This window comes from Netta rufina, assembly GCF_964035555.1.
Source record: "Netta rufina genome assembly, chromosome: Z".
In the NCBI taxonomy this organism is placed as follows: Eukaryota; Metazoa; Chordata; class Aves; order Anseriformes; family Anatidae; genus Netta; species Netta rufina.
The window spans coordinates 78,116,402-78,132,922 of NC_140126.1; the positions used below are offsets into that span (position 1 = coordinate 78,116,402).

Consider the following 16,521-nt stretch of genomic DNA (forward strand, 5'->3'; position numbering starts at 1 on the left):
TATAGACTTCCCCAGAGAAGAAAATGCATCCCCTACTCTGCCTCTTGGCTGCTCAGTTGGTAACACACCTTCACTGGCAGTTCAAGTAATGTCTCCGGCTGTGAACTGAAACTGTCCCTGCTGATATACGTGGGATGCAAGATGCAAATAGTTGTACAAAGTACACAAAAGGTACAAGTAGGATACATGGAAAAGAATTGCTGGATTGTCTCTCTCCTTATACTTACTGTCTGTCTGCCAGTGTGTTTGCAGAGACTCTTATGTCATAAGTCCTGCAGATCCCCCAGAGAGATGCACAGATATTCTAGGTAGGGCACAGAAATGTCCCTGCAGCCTGTGGCACTGCTATAGCATTCTATTGACACACTGTCAGAGTCCATTTGGATTTAAAACAAGTGGTGAGAATGAGGTACAAAAGAATGCACTGCTCCTTATATTTCATTTTGTACTTAATATGGTCATATAATTTCTGCCTGTGTTTTGACCCAAACCAGGAAATCTGGATTTCAGCTTCCAAAAAAATGGTCGGGGATCCCATTGTAGGACTTTGAATCTGCACAATGGCCAGTCTTGGTTTTGTTTGTTTGTTTGACACTGACAGAAGTGGAATAGGTGGACAAAATGATTATCATATGTTGACATCCAGAAACATGGAGAATTCTCCCTGGAGCAGCAGACATAGAGCACACTATCCTTATCACTGCCCTTCAGACCGCTTGGTGAGAAGACCTGCTTTTGCTCTTATTTTTCCTCAGTACACTCCAGAAGAGAGCCACGAACATTACATACACATACATACATGAATACTCTGCATCCAAGTCCACTGCTTAAACATCTTTCTCCTTTCTACTGGCTTAATGCTCTGCCTCAAGGAGTTAAGCTCAAGGAAAACACAGGATATTATTCTTATACTTCATAACTAGTCATGCTTTTAAGATGTTAAAATTTAAACCAGAGTTTTGTTTCAGTTAAACTACAACTAGTTTTTAAAACCAGAACAGCCAATCTGAATGGCTTACCTGTGCAAGCTGTAGCCTAGTCGAGTACTGATTCGTCACTCCAGTGACAATGGTTGCTATGGAATTCGAACCAAGTTCAAATCTGTCAAAAAGAACAACCTACACTTAGAAAACATACAGTTTGGTAGAAAATAGCATGTAAAAGTATAATTGGGTACAGGCAGCAGTAAAACAATGCAAGTTCCTTACTTTTCTACTAATTTCTCCCAGTTTTCCTTTAAAAACGTCCACGCAAGATGATAGCCAGATGGGTTTCTGGCAACATACACAATAATGTGTGGAAGATCCTGAGTTTTTATGATGTCACCACGGAGACCTTGATCCAGTAACCTAAGAATTAATAATACATATGGAAGTTGTTTAGACCAGTAGATAAAGATAAAAATGACAAATGATTACTTGCTTAGTATTTTCTACTGTTTTATAAAGTTTGCATTTCTAAAGGTCCCAACACTGTTGGGTTACTTCCAATTTTTTACAATGTATATCCATCCTTCCCATTCCTATTACTTTCATTTCATTTCATTTCATTTCATTTCATTTCATTTCATTTCATTTCAATTACAACTATTTAATAGACCTGCATGCTGAATATAAATTATAAGAACAGTCTACATTTTGGTTCTATTCAAAAGTTTCCAACTTAATAGGAACCTCCCTAATCCCTTGTAGGAAATAAATTTGTTCTACACTGTCAGTGGAATATTCAGTCCTTGCAAACTCCTGACTAACATGTCCAAAGAGCAGCAAATACAAAAAATAACATTATGAAACAGCTACATAGCTACAAGCTAAATGAGAGTGAGTTCCATAGAGAGAGTAGTTCATAACCCCCACCAGAAGGCAGAAAGCAGGTTTACAGAATGCAAGCTTTGAAGGTTTGAATATCTGAAAACTTCAGTAGCACTCAATTTTCTCAAAAGTGAGAAAACACATTTTTGTAAGAAAGAGTATATACACCTATAACCAAAATAACTAAAAAGGTAAACAACGAAGTGTCTGTCAAGCAAAGACAAGGTATCTGGGTAGGTTTATATTTCATCCCAATTTGCTGCTGCAATGCTGAGCACATTGACTCCTGGCACTAAAACCCTTAAATGAAATGCTGCAGCCACTTGCTCTTAGTGTATAAAATCTGTAATGCATTTTATAAATCCTGAAATTCAACACGTATGTAACAAGACCGAATGATACTAGTTCCTGTGTCAGTATGTGGTTATTCACCCCAAAACACAATTCTCTTCTTGTGTAACACACTACTCACCACTGAAGTTTATCCTTATTTCTGGTGAAGCTGAGAGCTAATTCAATTCTACTTTTATCTATGCTGAATGAGTGCTGTCTGTATTTACTAAGGAGGAAATCCCAACCTTCAGATGTTTGTGCTCCAACAGCATACACTGCTGTCTTCACATCAGCTGGCAAACTACAACAAATTGAACACCAAGTTACTCTCCATGTCATATTTAGGAATGTTTGCAGAAATATAACCTCAACACCATCATACATCAACTCACATAACAGACAGTTTCTTAAGAAATACTAGTCCTTCATGGGTATTAGTGATCCTTCTTGCTGGGAAACAGTTAAATATATCAGGCTGTATCACAACAGTGTTCCTGCCCTGGCAATGATTTCCAGAAATATTTCACTCATTCCTTTATTTTTTTTTTCCTCACTTATTTTGTATATTCCTTTCCCATCTATCTCGTATTTAAGATAGACGATGGATACCAATATAGTCTTCTATGGCCTGCCCAGAACAGTCTCTCAGAGATGTTTTGGAGGGTATTTTAGAGAGAGTTCTTATGTCATGGTGAGAAGCACAAATTACACAGATGTCATGAACAGCAGCTACCTATTTTTATAGAGCAGTCTCCAGACAGATACAGAAGGGAATATATTTATATGTAATTTTCACTTTTCTAAAAAGAATTTTTCTAAGAATTTTTTCACGTATCTGAGAAGACAAGCTGGGGAGTACTACATGACATACGTGCTAGTTTGGGTATATAAGTTCACCAGCACGGGAAGGAAGTGATGAGTTAAAGTATGAGATACAGAACTAAAAAGACTAAACTTCAGATTGCTAAGAGGACTCCATTTCATCTCTTTCTGTAAATTAACTTTCCTATAATTAAAGTATCAGAAAAGACACTATAAGAAAAAGTTATTTCCAAAACAGACCTCAAGGTTCCATTGGATTTCTGCCATTTCAGAAAATACTCCTCTGCTTTGTCCACACATGGCTGGTATCTGCGCACACATGCGAAGAGCAGCAGGGACTGCCGAAGCATTCTTTCAGACACTGAGCCGTCATCACTCCAAAGCTGCTTGTCAATTAGGTCTTTAAATAAATTGACTATATATTCCTAAAACAAGACAATAAAAATTATATATAAAGCGCTTTTTACAAGGTGCAGGCAGAGTTACAAAACTCTAGATACTTAAAATGTTACCTTTAACTGTTTTTCTGTATCATCCATATCCCGCTTCTCCATCAGCTTGTATATAGGAACCAACTCATTCATACCTTGGAGTACAGGCATGATTTGTGTTTCCCGTTTCAGGTATAAAGTCAAATCTAAAGCTTTAGAAATTGGAATTTTTTTTATTCTAAAGAGAAGAAGGAAGGGGATAAAAGAAGTTGCAATTAAGCTTACAAAACAAAAGCAAAATCCAAGACACAGTTTTTTAACTTTGTTTTTAGAAGTCAAATGCAGCTGAGCAAATAACATAAGCTATGAAACATAATATCTAGTCTTTGAACTAAGAAATGGACTGTAAGGGAATGTTATCAGTAAGACCCACTTTCTCTCCTGTCCCATGGTCATCAAAGCACTGTCTCTCTCTTGCTGTCTCCTCACTTTTCTCTATTTAGCACATACAGAAGAAATCCAATCACTGAACATATTTCCCTTGTAACACCTTTCTAGCTTGATGTGCAGGTACTTAATCTCTTGTAGTAAAACCTCACAGCTATAATCCCAGCTGGTTCTTCACTTTAACTAACAGCTCAAGCCTTCTGTGTCTGCCAGGATGTACCTCAATTATTTATTACAAGAAAAAATAGAGAAAATGCAAGAGGACTTATTTCACTTTATCTTGGTAATTTTTTTATCCTTCTGTGAAACATTTTTTCTGCTTCTTTCTGCCCATGCTATCTCCCCATATGCATTCTTATTTTGTCCTTATTCACCTTTCTCTTCTTCAAAATACAAGTCACCCATCTTAAAAGGAACCAAGTTTAATGCAATTTGCATCTCTAATTGTCCCTTCTTCCTTTCTTCTCTAAGCAATCTTTCTTCAGGCTCCCCTTTTCCCTTCAAACTTTGAACTATAAAAACCTTTCTTCTGCTGTCCAGATAAAAAAGCTGACTAGCCCTGCTGGCATCTCTTTTTGAGCTGCCACCTCAGATTCACGTGATTGTCTTCCAGCTCTCCTTACCACCTTTTTTTCTGGAGTGCTGTAAAATCAGCAATTAATGCATTCAGTTCTTTGGTTCTCTTTGCTTCTCTCAGTATACACACCTGTTCCAGTTTTGTTTGCAAACACCTCTAAGACACATTTTTTTGTAATAACATCCACAGAACTAAGACTAATCATGGCTATAATCACATCACATTTTTATTACTGTAAGAGCCTTGTTTCTAATTGACAAATAGAAACAGTGTCTTCCCAGGAGCAAAAACACTACCCTACTCCATCACTTTACACCAGCATCTTTCCACTAGCATGTCTGTATTGAGCATGACCTATTTTTACTCCCCTTTCAAATCTGTTCTGTTTTTCATCTGTGAAATGTCGTGCTAAGAATTTAGCTTCTGATCATCCTCTGGTGTTTTCTGCCATCTTCCATCTCTGACTTTCAGGTTTCTAAGTGAGTATGTTTCTCCCTGCTCCTCACATTAAAAGGAAGCTCTTCAGTCAAAGCTACTAGTCATAGCTTCACTGGTCTTCTTCCTCTGGTCCCTGCTTAAAGGTTGGCTTTGCTGTATTGTCCACATCAGAAATTAGGCATGTATTGAGTGCCATAGCTCTCTGTTGTACGCTGAACTGAGCTCACTGAGCAACCCTACCTGGGGCTGTAATTTTGCCACCTTTGACTGTAACCTTTATCTGATGCAAGTGCAAGGGACATCTTGTTGTTTTTGTTGTTTTTTTTTTTTCAGTTCAACAAGATACAGTTCAACTGAGATATATGTCATATATATATTCAACACTGAATATAGCAGGTCTTTTCGCAACATCTCATCCTGGAATGCCTACTGGAAAACAGTCTAAAAACCTCTGCTGAATTACAGAGTAAGAGATTGTATGCCCTACCACCTACTCAATTGCCTTTTTGCTCACCAACTGGACCAGGGAAGTCATAATATTGCTTCCATGCTCCCCTTTCTTGAACTTGAGAGAGAAAGCACAGCTACCTGTGATGCAGGACAGGACAAAGATTTGACAATACTAGAGAACATCAGTATTTCCACATAAACGCTCTCCTAGCATTAGCTCATTTGCAAAATCTTGACTGAGAGATTTAATAGGTTGCATGAAGATGTGCTGATGACCATTTCGGGTACTTAGAAGAACAGTTGTAATCCAGACACTAAGTGTCTACATCGACTGAGCTTCCTCAGAAGCTAAAATTTTAGCAGAAAATTATATGAAGAAAACTTTCAAAGAAAAATAAAGTTTTATCAAAAACAGATATATGCTCCATTTTGTATGCATTCATTAGCCCAATGTTAGCAGCAGAAAAAATACCTTACAAAAAAAATACAGTAATGCTATAAGCTCTGACAGCTCCATCTGTTAACCCATATTTTTCACTTAACCAAAGGTGTGCCATGTTTACACTCTCAATGTCTTCATGGTGTAAAAGTGTTACTAGTTAAATACACGCTACTGAGAATTAGTGACAACACATTAAGAAGAATTACCTTATCTTAAAGAAAACCTTAACTTGCAAATAGGATGTGGACTCAGTTTCTTAGTATTTCTTGTAATTCTAATAATCTCATGAGAAAGACCTCATTACCACAGTAAACAGGTCATTATCATCAATAGTACACATGTATTTGCCACTTCCCTGTGAAAGTTGAACTCAGAAGTTACAATTAAAAACCATGTGACACTAAGTTAACACAGCAAATGCAGAATTTCACTGAGAACTTCACTCCAAATCTCACTTTTAAAAACAAGACTCAAACAGTGAGTTACATCCTGTTTCAAACACTTCACAGACCATGAGGATTATTATGTCTTCTTGTCTGTTTTATTAAATATACTTGGATAAGGCCACTGCAAATGAGAAATCCCGGGTTTACATTGCTGTAAGCAAGAGAAGAACATGCTCCTATTTGAATGATATAATGAAAAATGTATATGTAATCAACTTTAGTGGTATAAACTCATGAATGCAGTTTGTATTGTTTTTGACTTGCACAGAATGCCTTACCTTACAAGCTGGAATATGTTGTTAATGAGACTTGCTCTGTCATTTTTGCTAATCGCTGTATGGTTCTCTTTCAAAAGGTTGATCAGATGATCCCATCCATCATCTTCATAGTGCACAATGTAATAACCATTCATGTACGCATTGAATTTGATCCATTCAACCTCTTCCGGAAGAATGATGACATCTATAAACAAAAATATAATTCCTTTTTATTAGTGGTTCAAAATCACTCTAATATTATACCCAATAATAGTCTCATTTCAGAGATTTAAATAAAACTATAACATGAATCCTGAATATACTAAGAGATTATTATAGCAATGCAATTGAGATGACAAAAAATCATTTATCTTGTACTAGTAGCTGAAGTTGTCAATTCAGCAAAAAACACCTGGAAAGCTAAAAAGCTTACAGAAAAACTTTGAATAAATTCATCACCTATAATTAATCAAATAAATTACCTGTTTTAGTTGTCATCAAAAATCTTTGCACAGTGTCAGCTTTACTCGTAATGTAGGTTAGTGGAATGTGCCACAAGTACCTAATGCAAAACAGAAATTTAATGAAAGAACTCTGCAAAAGCTTCTCCAGCCTGGCCCAGTCTAACAGCTGATGAGTATCTTTTACCTGCAGGATGACAGCAATGACCTGCACTCACGTCTCTGTTTTGGTGCAGAACCACATGCACCTAACTAGCCCTGATTTAATTTGCCTGGGAGATCATTAACAGCATAGAATCATAGAATCATAGAATATCCTGAGTTGGAAGGGACCCTTAAGGATCATCAAGTCCAACTCTTGACACCGCACAGGTCTACCCAAAAGTTCAGACCATGTGCCTAAGTGCACAGTCCAATCTCTTCTTAAATTCAGACAGGTGCACAGTCCAATCTCTTCTTAAATCTCTTCTTAAAGCTACAACAATATGTTGTAGCACGACATATTGTCATTGTCGTAGCTTCTTAAAGCTACGACAATATGTTGTAGCAAAGCTACAACAATATGGACCTTCAGCCTAGTTCCACTGGCGTGTTCCAGTGCGAGTTCACACAGCTCACCTAGGTGCCCAGCCACCGTAGCTGTACAGCTACCAGTAACTTGGTCAGGCACACCAGGTGTAGCCACCTGTAACTACTGCAGTAGTAGTACTGTCTTGAGCTGCACAGGGAAAGACTCACATCCAATCAGTTCAAGGAGCATTCCTTAAGAAACAACAGTGAAAGCTATTATTGTATATCTGTGTTTGCCATAGGTGAGTACTATGGTTTGTGGGCTGAGATTTTCCCATTTTCTTTACCCGGTGGATGAATGGGAATCTGTTCCCTTAATGTAGTGCTCCTGCTGCAGGTGGACATTCTTTCCTCTCACTGTGACAGTTACCAGGGGAAAACCTTTTTGCAGTGTCCAAGTGTTCATCATTGCCTTCACATCAAGAGTCTCTCCTTTAGTCCAGTGCTGTTTGTTGGTGAGGGAAAAAGAAGATACGTAAGAAGAGGAGGAAGATGGAGTGCATAGACAATGAATTTAGTAGCTAAGAACTTCATAAAAACTGCTGTAAATTTGTAACCTCAGCATAGTTAAGTTTAGATTGGAACATGGGATATCAATGACAACTCTGGCTGTTCTTTTTCGGGACACTTTTACATAGTTAGTGACATCTCTTTAAATAGTGCTGTTTTCCGGTCAGCCCTAGGCACAGAGGTAGGATTTCTGTCTGTACACATACCGATGCCACAGCACAGTATAGTAACACGAGAGGACTCAGATAAATACCAAACTCTCAAATACTGATGAGTAAAAAACTAGATGCTTACTGCATTTGAAGATGACTGTTGGTTCCTTCTGCAAAAGCCATCACCTTGTTGTTCACTTTTATCAGTACCTGCTGTGGGACAAATCTGTAGAAGAAAGTGTTGGTCATCTTTTTTTGATATCATTACCATAAGTATTGGTCATAGTCCTCATTAATATACTACAAAAACACATTATTCACAAAAAGCTATGAAATTTGGGGGAAAAAAAAAAAAAACAAAAAAAAAAAACAAAAAGAGAATAAGAAATACTTGCATTTGTCATACTGTTCCACAAATCTTCATTTTTTGTGTTCTGATAGCTGTACTTCTGCAGGTACTGCACAAGTCCAGCTTTAAAAACATCATCAGTCAGGTAGTCCTTCAACATATTTAATATACAGGATCCCTGAAAAAAAGTGTGACAAAATGTTTACAAAACCACTCCCTAGACAGCAAGATGCTTCTTTCAGAAAATTTTCAGCAGGCTAACCTAAACAGCAGTTCAATTTTGTATGTCTGTCTGATGAGAAATAATTGGGTTTTATATATATTTAAACAGTAATTTGGCTTTCATTATTTCCTTAAATATATTTTGGATTGAGTAAAATATGCTATTATTTTTTCAATTACTATATAGAGCAGGCTCCAATGAAAAACGCTGGTTGGTTTAAGCACCTAAAATAATGTTTTAATGTTTAAATTGATACACAATAGGTAAGAAGGGGCAAAAACCTCCTCTTTTTATAGATGGAACAGGAAACCACAATTTGAGCTACATGCAGGAGTTTTGGACTAGGATTGAGATAGAATATAAAGATCAAAACAACATTAAAAAGTATATTAACACCACGGTTCAGGGATGTTTTGTATAAAGGACTGACTGAAATCAGTACAATGCAGACGTATAGTACAATCAGTACAACTGAGAATGAAATCAGTTACAGATTTTACCTTCACATAAGAAACATCATCAAACATTTCTAAAATTTGAGCTGGATCTTCCACAGGAGTAGACACAGGATGTGATGAATTTAATGCATCCACTTCCATGGCATCAAAACATTTTGATAAGAAATAATCTTCCTAATAGGAGACAAAAATGATTATTACTACCAAATTTTGCTTAGTGACTACTGAATTCCTATTAGTTCATATTTCAGTCCATTCTACATGATGTTGAAATCCCATAAGGAAAGCCAAACATATCTTCGGTTTCATTACAGAGCAGGAAAGGGAAGGGAAGGGGAAGGGGAAGGGGAAGGGGAAGGGGAAGGGGAAGGGGAAGGGGAAGGGGAAGGGGAAGGGGAAGGGGAAGGGGAAGGGGAAGGGGAAGGGGAAGGGGAAGGGGAAGGGGAAGGGGAAGGGGAAGGGGAAGGGGAAGGGGAAGGGGAAGGGGAAGGGGAAGGGGAAGGGGAAGGGGAAGGGGAAAGGGAAGGGGAAGGGGAAGGGGAAGGGGAAGGCAAGGAATATAGAGAGGCAAACTGCCTCTACCCTTCTAAACCAACTTTAATACTCCAGCTAGTGAGACTTAAAAATAACTCCAAAAAGACATGCACACGTTCCAAAAGTTTGATGACAAAATGAATGGTTAGTAACCACAAAACAAACCAAAGGGAAAAAAAAAAAAAAAAAAAAAAGCAAATGTTGAATTCCTTCATTATTATATTGCTTCATTATTATTCCACTGCAGTTTTATGGCAAGTTTCTGCATAGATCTTCCCAGCGCACTGTTCGTTTCACTACTTTGAACTAGGCATACTTGCAAAGTTTCATATATTGAACGTGTGCTAAAGCTAGCGGAAGGATTTGGGGGTCTTCGTTAGGATTTAAGTCTGACTGTACATGAGGGAAAAAAAATAATTTCATAGAATCATAGAATACCCCGAGTTGGAAGGGACCCATAAGGATCATCAAGTCCAACTCCTGGCACAACACAGGTCTACCCAAAAAGTCAGACCACATGACTAAGAGCACAGTCCAATAGCTCCTTCAACTCCGACAGGCTTGGTGCTGTGACTACTTCCCTGGGAAGCCTGTTCAGGTGTGCGACTACCCTCTCGGTGAAGAACCTCTTCCTGTTGTCAAGCCTGAACCTCTCCTGCCACAGCTTGACACCATTTCTGCAGGTCCTATCACTGGTGATTACAGAGAATAAGTCGGTGCCTGCCTCTGCACTCCCCCTCGTGAGGAAGCTGTAGACCGCGATGAGGTCCCCCCTCAGCCTCCTCTTCTCCTGGCTGAACAGGCCCAGTGCCCTCAGCCTCTCCTCATACGTCTTCCCCTCTAGGCCCTTCACCATCTTTGTAGCCCTCCTCTGGACACTCTCCAACACTTTGGCATCCTTTTAGTACTGCGGTGCCCAGAACTGCACACAGTGCTCGAGGTGAGGCCACCCCAGCGCAGAGTAGAGCGGGACAATCACCTCCCTTGACTAACTAGCAGTGCCTTTATACTTTCCGAAGTCTAAATAGCTCTTGAAAAGAGAATATACTTTGATTGCAATCATTAACTTCCATCACCAGTTTTTGAAATAATTAGATACAATAAAATCAATATTCTTACCCTTCGACTTAAGATCAGACAGTTCTGTCAAAGGGAAAGCAAAAACTATTTCACAGCACAAACATGCTTGGCCTTCACCCTTACAAATTAGTGGACTTAGAATGCAAATATAAAATAAAAATACAGTAAATGCTGCTTACAACTTTAAGTTCTGGATGGGTAATGTTGACCGACACAAACTCCATGAATTTTGCAAACCCTTCATTTAACCACAGGTCATTCCACCACTCCATGGTAACTAGGTTGCCAAACCACTGAAACAACAGCAACAACAATTTTAATTTAAATACACGGTTTTTCACAAAAGCTGCTACTGACTGATATGAAATTGAATTTATAGCATGTCACTGACATTTAAAGCACATTTTTGTAGTAATGCAGCTTACTCTGGCCTCTTTCTATTTCATTTCTTGTTTTAATGGTAATACTCCACAGCATGGGTTTCCATTACAATTCCATGAAACTTTATACATAAACCAGGTTTGATAGGAGAGCCACGCATAAACCTGTAACGATTCTTAACTTTTTTACCTATATTCATGGCTTGCAATTAATTTCAAGGGTTAGCAATGGTGCAAAGTCCCCAGAGCACTACAGCTACTGAACTATACAGATTTGGGTTACAGCCCTGCATGTCTATGAAGCCCAACGAGACTTTATTGGGAACAGTCGCGTGATTCAGGGATGAACACCCTCAAACAAGAAACAGCTCTTTTCAGTCTATATTCTCAAATATCTCTCCATCCACACAGCTGTGACCACTTTGTGGGTCCCTTCTGATCCTTTATTGTTGCTCCTAAATCTCACCTGATGAGCCAGTTCGTGGGCTATTACCATAGTAATCCAAAGTCTAGAAGATGCTGAGGATTTATCAGGGTCATACAACAATGCGGATTCCCGATATGTGGTCAATCCCCAGTTTTCCATAGCACCAGACTGGAAATCAGGAATAGCTGCTAAATCTGGTGGAGGGGGGAGGAAGGAGGAGGGCGGGAGGGAAGCATTAATAAACTGCTAGGATTGTTTGACCCAGTAAAGAACCCAGTCACCTGCTCATCCCACTTCACAACAGCTCCCACATCACACCTTCTTTAAGGCTTCTCCTAAATGTAACAGCAAAAACATACCTTTAACAAGTTCTCTATAGAAGGATTTTCCGTTCTCAGTGAAGCTTTTCAACATACTCTTAAGTTACACGAAGCAGACAGTTTAAAAACATGGGAGCCAAAATTGTCCCAGTCTTACCTAACTCATTGATTTTATGCAATTTTACTCTCTATTCTTAATGCTATTCTTGAATACATTAAATTAGGTAACACTTACCTTGTTTAGGTAAGGGATATGAAATGCTGAAGTAATCCTCATAAAAGTCTAAAAGTTTTACTGCCGCATCCAGGGCATAATCAGCTTGGTGGATCTTCTCTGGTACCGTGTATACAGAAATCTACAGTAAACAAGCAGGCAGTATTTAAATGCCAGCATCAAAAGTTTACAGAATTTGTTCTTTAACATAGGTACGTGAGTGGTCATGAAAAGTGACAGAAGAGCACATACCTAACAGCTTTCATACAAAAGATACTTTTAAAAAATCCAGATACAGATATGTTCAAAATTAGAAATGAGAATTTTACTTTATCCTCCAGAACCACCATGCCTGTAAAAGGACATCTATACCTTCCATCCCCTACCAAGACAGAGCTGTTTAACTACCACTGTTCTGTTTTATTCCTGATTCTCCAATAAAACTATATTTAATTTCCTTTTAATCAAACAGTCTTACTTGAAACAACATTACCAATGCAGGTAAGTATATAAAAAGAAAGCATATTACCAAAAACTTTTGGAATTAGTAAAATTAGTCTTAATGCAAACTAATAATCCAATTCCAAAGCCAACGTTTTTCTCTCCTCTCGTTCATGTAAAACTTCACAATGTATAAATCCAACAATTTAGCTTGAAAGTACACTATATGTTTCCATATAGATTTTGTTATAAAATAAGCTCTTAGAAAATCAGAATAGTTACATTAACTCCATGACTGGATATTTTGCTGATGGACTTGAAATCGGAAACAATAAAGGCCACGAGGTAGGTACTCATCTTGACACTGGTATCAAAATGGTCTTCAACAAGCCATGAATTTATATTCACAGTCTTCATCTAAAAAAAGACAAGCACAGCTCATCATCCGGTAGTACCTCTAAGGACTTTGGCACCAAAAATCAATGTGTTTCCTTTCAGTTTCACTAAGACAATTTTAAAGACAAGTTGGAAAGAAGTCAACCCTATGTCAGCCTGTCCCCACACAAAGAAAACAGAAACATACAGGTAGTTTCACTCGTAAGTGTTACTTCAACGTTGCTAAAACTAGATAAAGATACTCATTCAAATGCTTTAATTTTCCTCAGTGTCTGCCAGCACATCGATCTAATTAAGATCACACTTGAGTTGATCAGAAGTTGTCTAAATCACTTGTTACACATGAGAGAAATAAACTACTCCAAACAATGACTCAGCTCTCTCAGATATCTATTTCAAGACAAAATGAGTCACCTGTTAGAGTTTTCCCTTTTGATTCGCCTCAGGTAACTAACTTAGACTTGGAGTATATTTAGCCACATTGGAATACTAATACTGGCACCCACCATTCATTCATTATTTTATCCACTTTTCAATGCAAGAACTGTTTTCTTTGTTAGTTTGTTTTTGACCAACTTCCAAAAGACTTCATTTTTTTGAAATGTACTTGGTGTATGGGGAGGCGTTGTTCCCTCATTTATAAGGGTTAGTTTCCTGGCAAATCACGAATCAATAATGCAGAAGAATTTGTGAAGAATCTCTTATGCACAGAGTAAGACCAAATGTATGACATGTGACCCACCCTACATACGCCTACATATTTGTAACTGCAAACCATATTTGTAGGTATTACACATACTCCACTTTCACAGACATTTTTTGAAGGCCAAAATAACCTTTTTTTGTTGTTGTTTAATATATATATATTTATATTTATATATATATAATAATTAATATATTATATATAATATAATATATAATACAATAATATATATAATATATATAATAATATATAATATAATAATATAATGTATACAATATAATAATAATATAATATATATATAATATAATATATATTAATATATATTAATAATATATATAAATATATATATTATATATATAAGGTCCTGAATAATATTGTGTCTGTATTCAGATACATTTTAATATTCATTCTTAAAAACTAAGACAAAGACTGAAAGCATTTTATGAGTAAAATAAAGGTTAGCGAGATTACATTGTTCTCAAACCACTGCAGAGAACAGGAACCCCTAGGATGCAACATCTGTTGCATTCCTTTATAACTGTGTATCAACACTACCAGCAATCATTTACTCTCAGAAAAGAACTGACACAATCTTTAGGTCAATATTCCCATGAACAGCAACTTCCTAGGTATTCTCTTCTCCTTTTACTTTCTTTTTTAAAGGTCATCAAGCAACAGCACAACATTGAATGTATCCACCTACAAGGGGCATATTGGACAGCGCAAGGTGCTTTGGTTCCCTCCTAATCTTAACTGAAAATCTGGCTTTGAAAGCTGGTTCATCGAAACACGGGAAGGCTGTTCTTGCAAATGTTGGCTCAAATTGCGTTGCTGCGAGCACTCTAAGGAAAAAAAGAGAAAACCTTTAGTCCACATGCCTTCATATGCACAGTGTTCACCACCTTGTGTGAAAATCAAGTAATTTCACATTTATGAGATAATTTAAGTACTTTCAAAATCTTTGGCATGCTAAGAATTACCATTTCTCAATCTGTGGTGGGGAACAGAAGTGGATACATAAAGCTTCTTGACCAACCCCCCTGATAAGGGGTTCTGCAATAAGAGACAACTTGTCAGAGCCCAGCGAGTCCCCGGACTCCTCCTCTCACATCACTGCAGGACGGCTGGACGTGTCGGTGGATTAAGGCCTGCTAAGGCTACAGCCAAGAACCCCACGGCTACCTGAAAGAATGGCAATCTCTGCGATATCCCATTATATATACAGTCTGGTGTGGCTTTGTGTGTGAAAGGAACCTCAGCCACGGATAATTTCAAAGAGAAATTACAAAGCAGCCGACAACAAATTCTAAAACCAGTTACATGTGGTATCTACCATGACATTTCTACTAATGAAAAAGAAGAGGATTACCGGAGTTCTCCTGCCTGGGTCCTGTAGGTGCTTTTGTAGAAGCCATGGAAGGAGTCGGAGAGGTTGGCAGTGTACTGGATGGTGACGGTGTAGTTGTGGCCGGCCCGCAGCGGCTCGGCGGCGAGCAGTGCCACCTGCTCCAGCGCCTGCTGCTCCAGCACCCTCGCCTCCTGCGCCCCGATGGCCGCCCTGGCCACGTGCAGACGCTTGCTGTGCAGGATAACGGCGCTGGTTTGACGGGTGACGGTCAGCTCTATGGCAGCTGTCCCCGTGAAGGTCTGCGTGGTGAGGTTCGGGTGGACGAGGAGCTGGTAGTGCAGCGGGACGACGTGCTCAGGTAGCCTCACCTTGTCCCAGGGAAACGGTGCGCTGCTGTCCCCGCCAAGGCCACCGCCGATGGAAGAGGCCACCACGGCCAAGCCCAGCACCACGGCCACCATGGGGGCGGCTGGGCGAGGCGCTGCCATTTTGCACCTAGCGCAGGGAGGAGGCAACGAGGCCGCCCTGCGCCCGCCGCCTCATAGCAGCCCCGGGACCCCAGCCCCCGCTCCGCGCTGCCGGCACCGAGGCAGGAGGCTGGCACCGAGAGAGCCCGAGGCAGGACGGGGACACCGAGAGGGAGCAGGACCCAGTCGGGAAGCGAAAGTGAAAGAGAAAGAAGCGAAGCCGAGCGGGATGCGGGGCGGAGCGCGCCGCCGCCGGTCATGGAAGCCGCGGGGGGGCGGAGAAGCCCGGCCCCAAAGCAGGGGCTTAGGGTGTGAGCACTGCACTAAGGAAGGCGTGGGGCGGCACAGCAGCTGCTCGCTCAGCACCTGTTGTCAGGACTGAGTCCCTCTCTCAGCAGGGAAGCCCAGAGCACGGTACGGCCGCGCCTCTGGCCAGGCTGCGGCTGGAAGCACCTCAGGAGGCCGCCTGCTGCAGCTGCCACACAGCGCAGGGTGCCGGGCACCACGACCAGGAGGCTTTTGGAGATCTCCAAAGAGATCTCCGCCACCTCTCTGGGCAGCCTGTGCCTGTGCTCTGTCTCCCACGCAGCACAGAAGTGCTGCCTTGTGATCAGGGGGAGCCTCCCATGCTCCAGTTTGTGCCCACTGCCTCTTGTGACACCACTGAGAAGAGCCTGGCTCTTGTCTTCTCTTCACCCTCCCTTCAGGTGTTTATAGACATTGATGAGATCTCCCTGATCTTCCGCTTTTCCAGGCTGAACAGCCTGGGCACTCTCAGCCTTTCTTCCGATAAATAGCAGAGATCATCTTGGTTGGACTCTCTCCGCTACACTCACGTCTGTCTAGTACATGGAAGCCCAGAAAAGGACCCAGCTCTCCAGCTTCACACAGGGCTTCGCCAGCCATCAGCCTTCCTTGCTGCATGGGCACACTGCTGGCTTATGTTCAACGTGGTGTCCACCAGGAACCTCAGGTCATTTTCTGCCAGGCTGCTCTCCAGCAGGGTGCCCACAGCATGTCCAGGTGCCTGGGGT

The 16,521-nt window shown here is 40.1% G+C and overlaps 1 protein-coding gene across 2 annotated transcripts in view; it reads right to left on the bottom strand.

The window, feature by feature from the left end:
* LOC311221341 (endoplasmic reticulum aminopeptidase 1-like) overlaps positions 1-16,521 on the bottom strand; it is a 73,290-nt gene that overhangs the window by 1,741 nt on the left and 55,028 nt on the right. For both annotated transcript variants that reach the window (XM_084305244.1, XM_084305245.1), the window contains 15 exons: positions 12,856-12,990; positions 12,154-12,274; positions 11,638-11,792; positions 10,971-11,084; positions 9,220-9,351; positions 8,543-8,674; positions 8,290-8,373; positions 7,773-7,930; positions 6,937-7,016; positions 6,476-6,659; positions 3,479-3,635; positions 3,207-3,391; positions 2,284-2,445; positions 1,209-1,349; positions 1,020-1,101 (listed from right to left, as the gene is read on the bottom strand). In XM_084305244.1, coding sequence (XP_084161370.1) covers positions 1,020-1,101; positions 1,209-1,349; positions 2,284-2,445; positions 3,207-3,391; positions 3,479-3,635; positions 6,476-6,659; positions 6,937-7,016; positions 7,773-7,930; positions 8,290-8,373; positions 8,543-8,674; positions 9,220-9,351; positions 10,971-11,084; positions 11,638-11,792; positions 12,154-12,274; positions 12,856-12,990 — 2,022 coding nt within the window. The remainder of the gene's footprint in view (positions 1-1,019; positions 1,102-1,208; positions 1,350-2,283; positions 2,446-3,206; positions 3,392-3,478; positions 3,636-6,475; positions 6,660-6,936; positions 7,017-7,772; positions 7,931-8,289; positions 8,374-8,542; positions 8,675-9,219; positions 9,352-10,970; positions 11,085-11,637; positions 11,793-12,153; positions 12,275-12,855; positions 12,991-16,521) is intronic.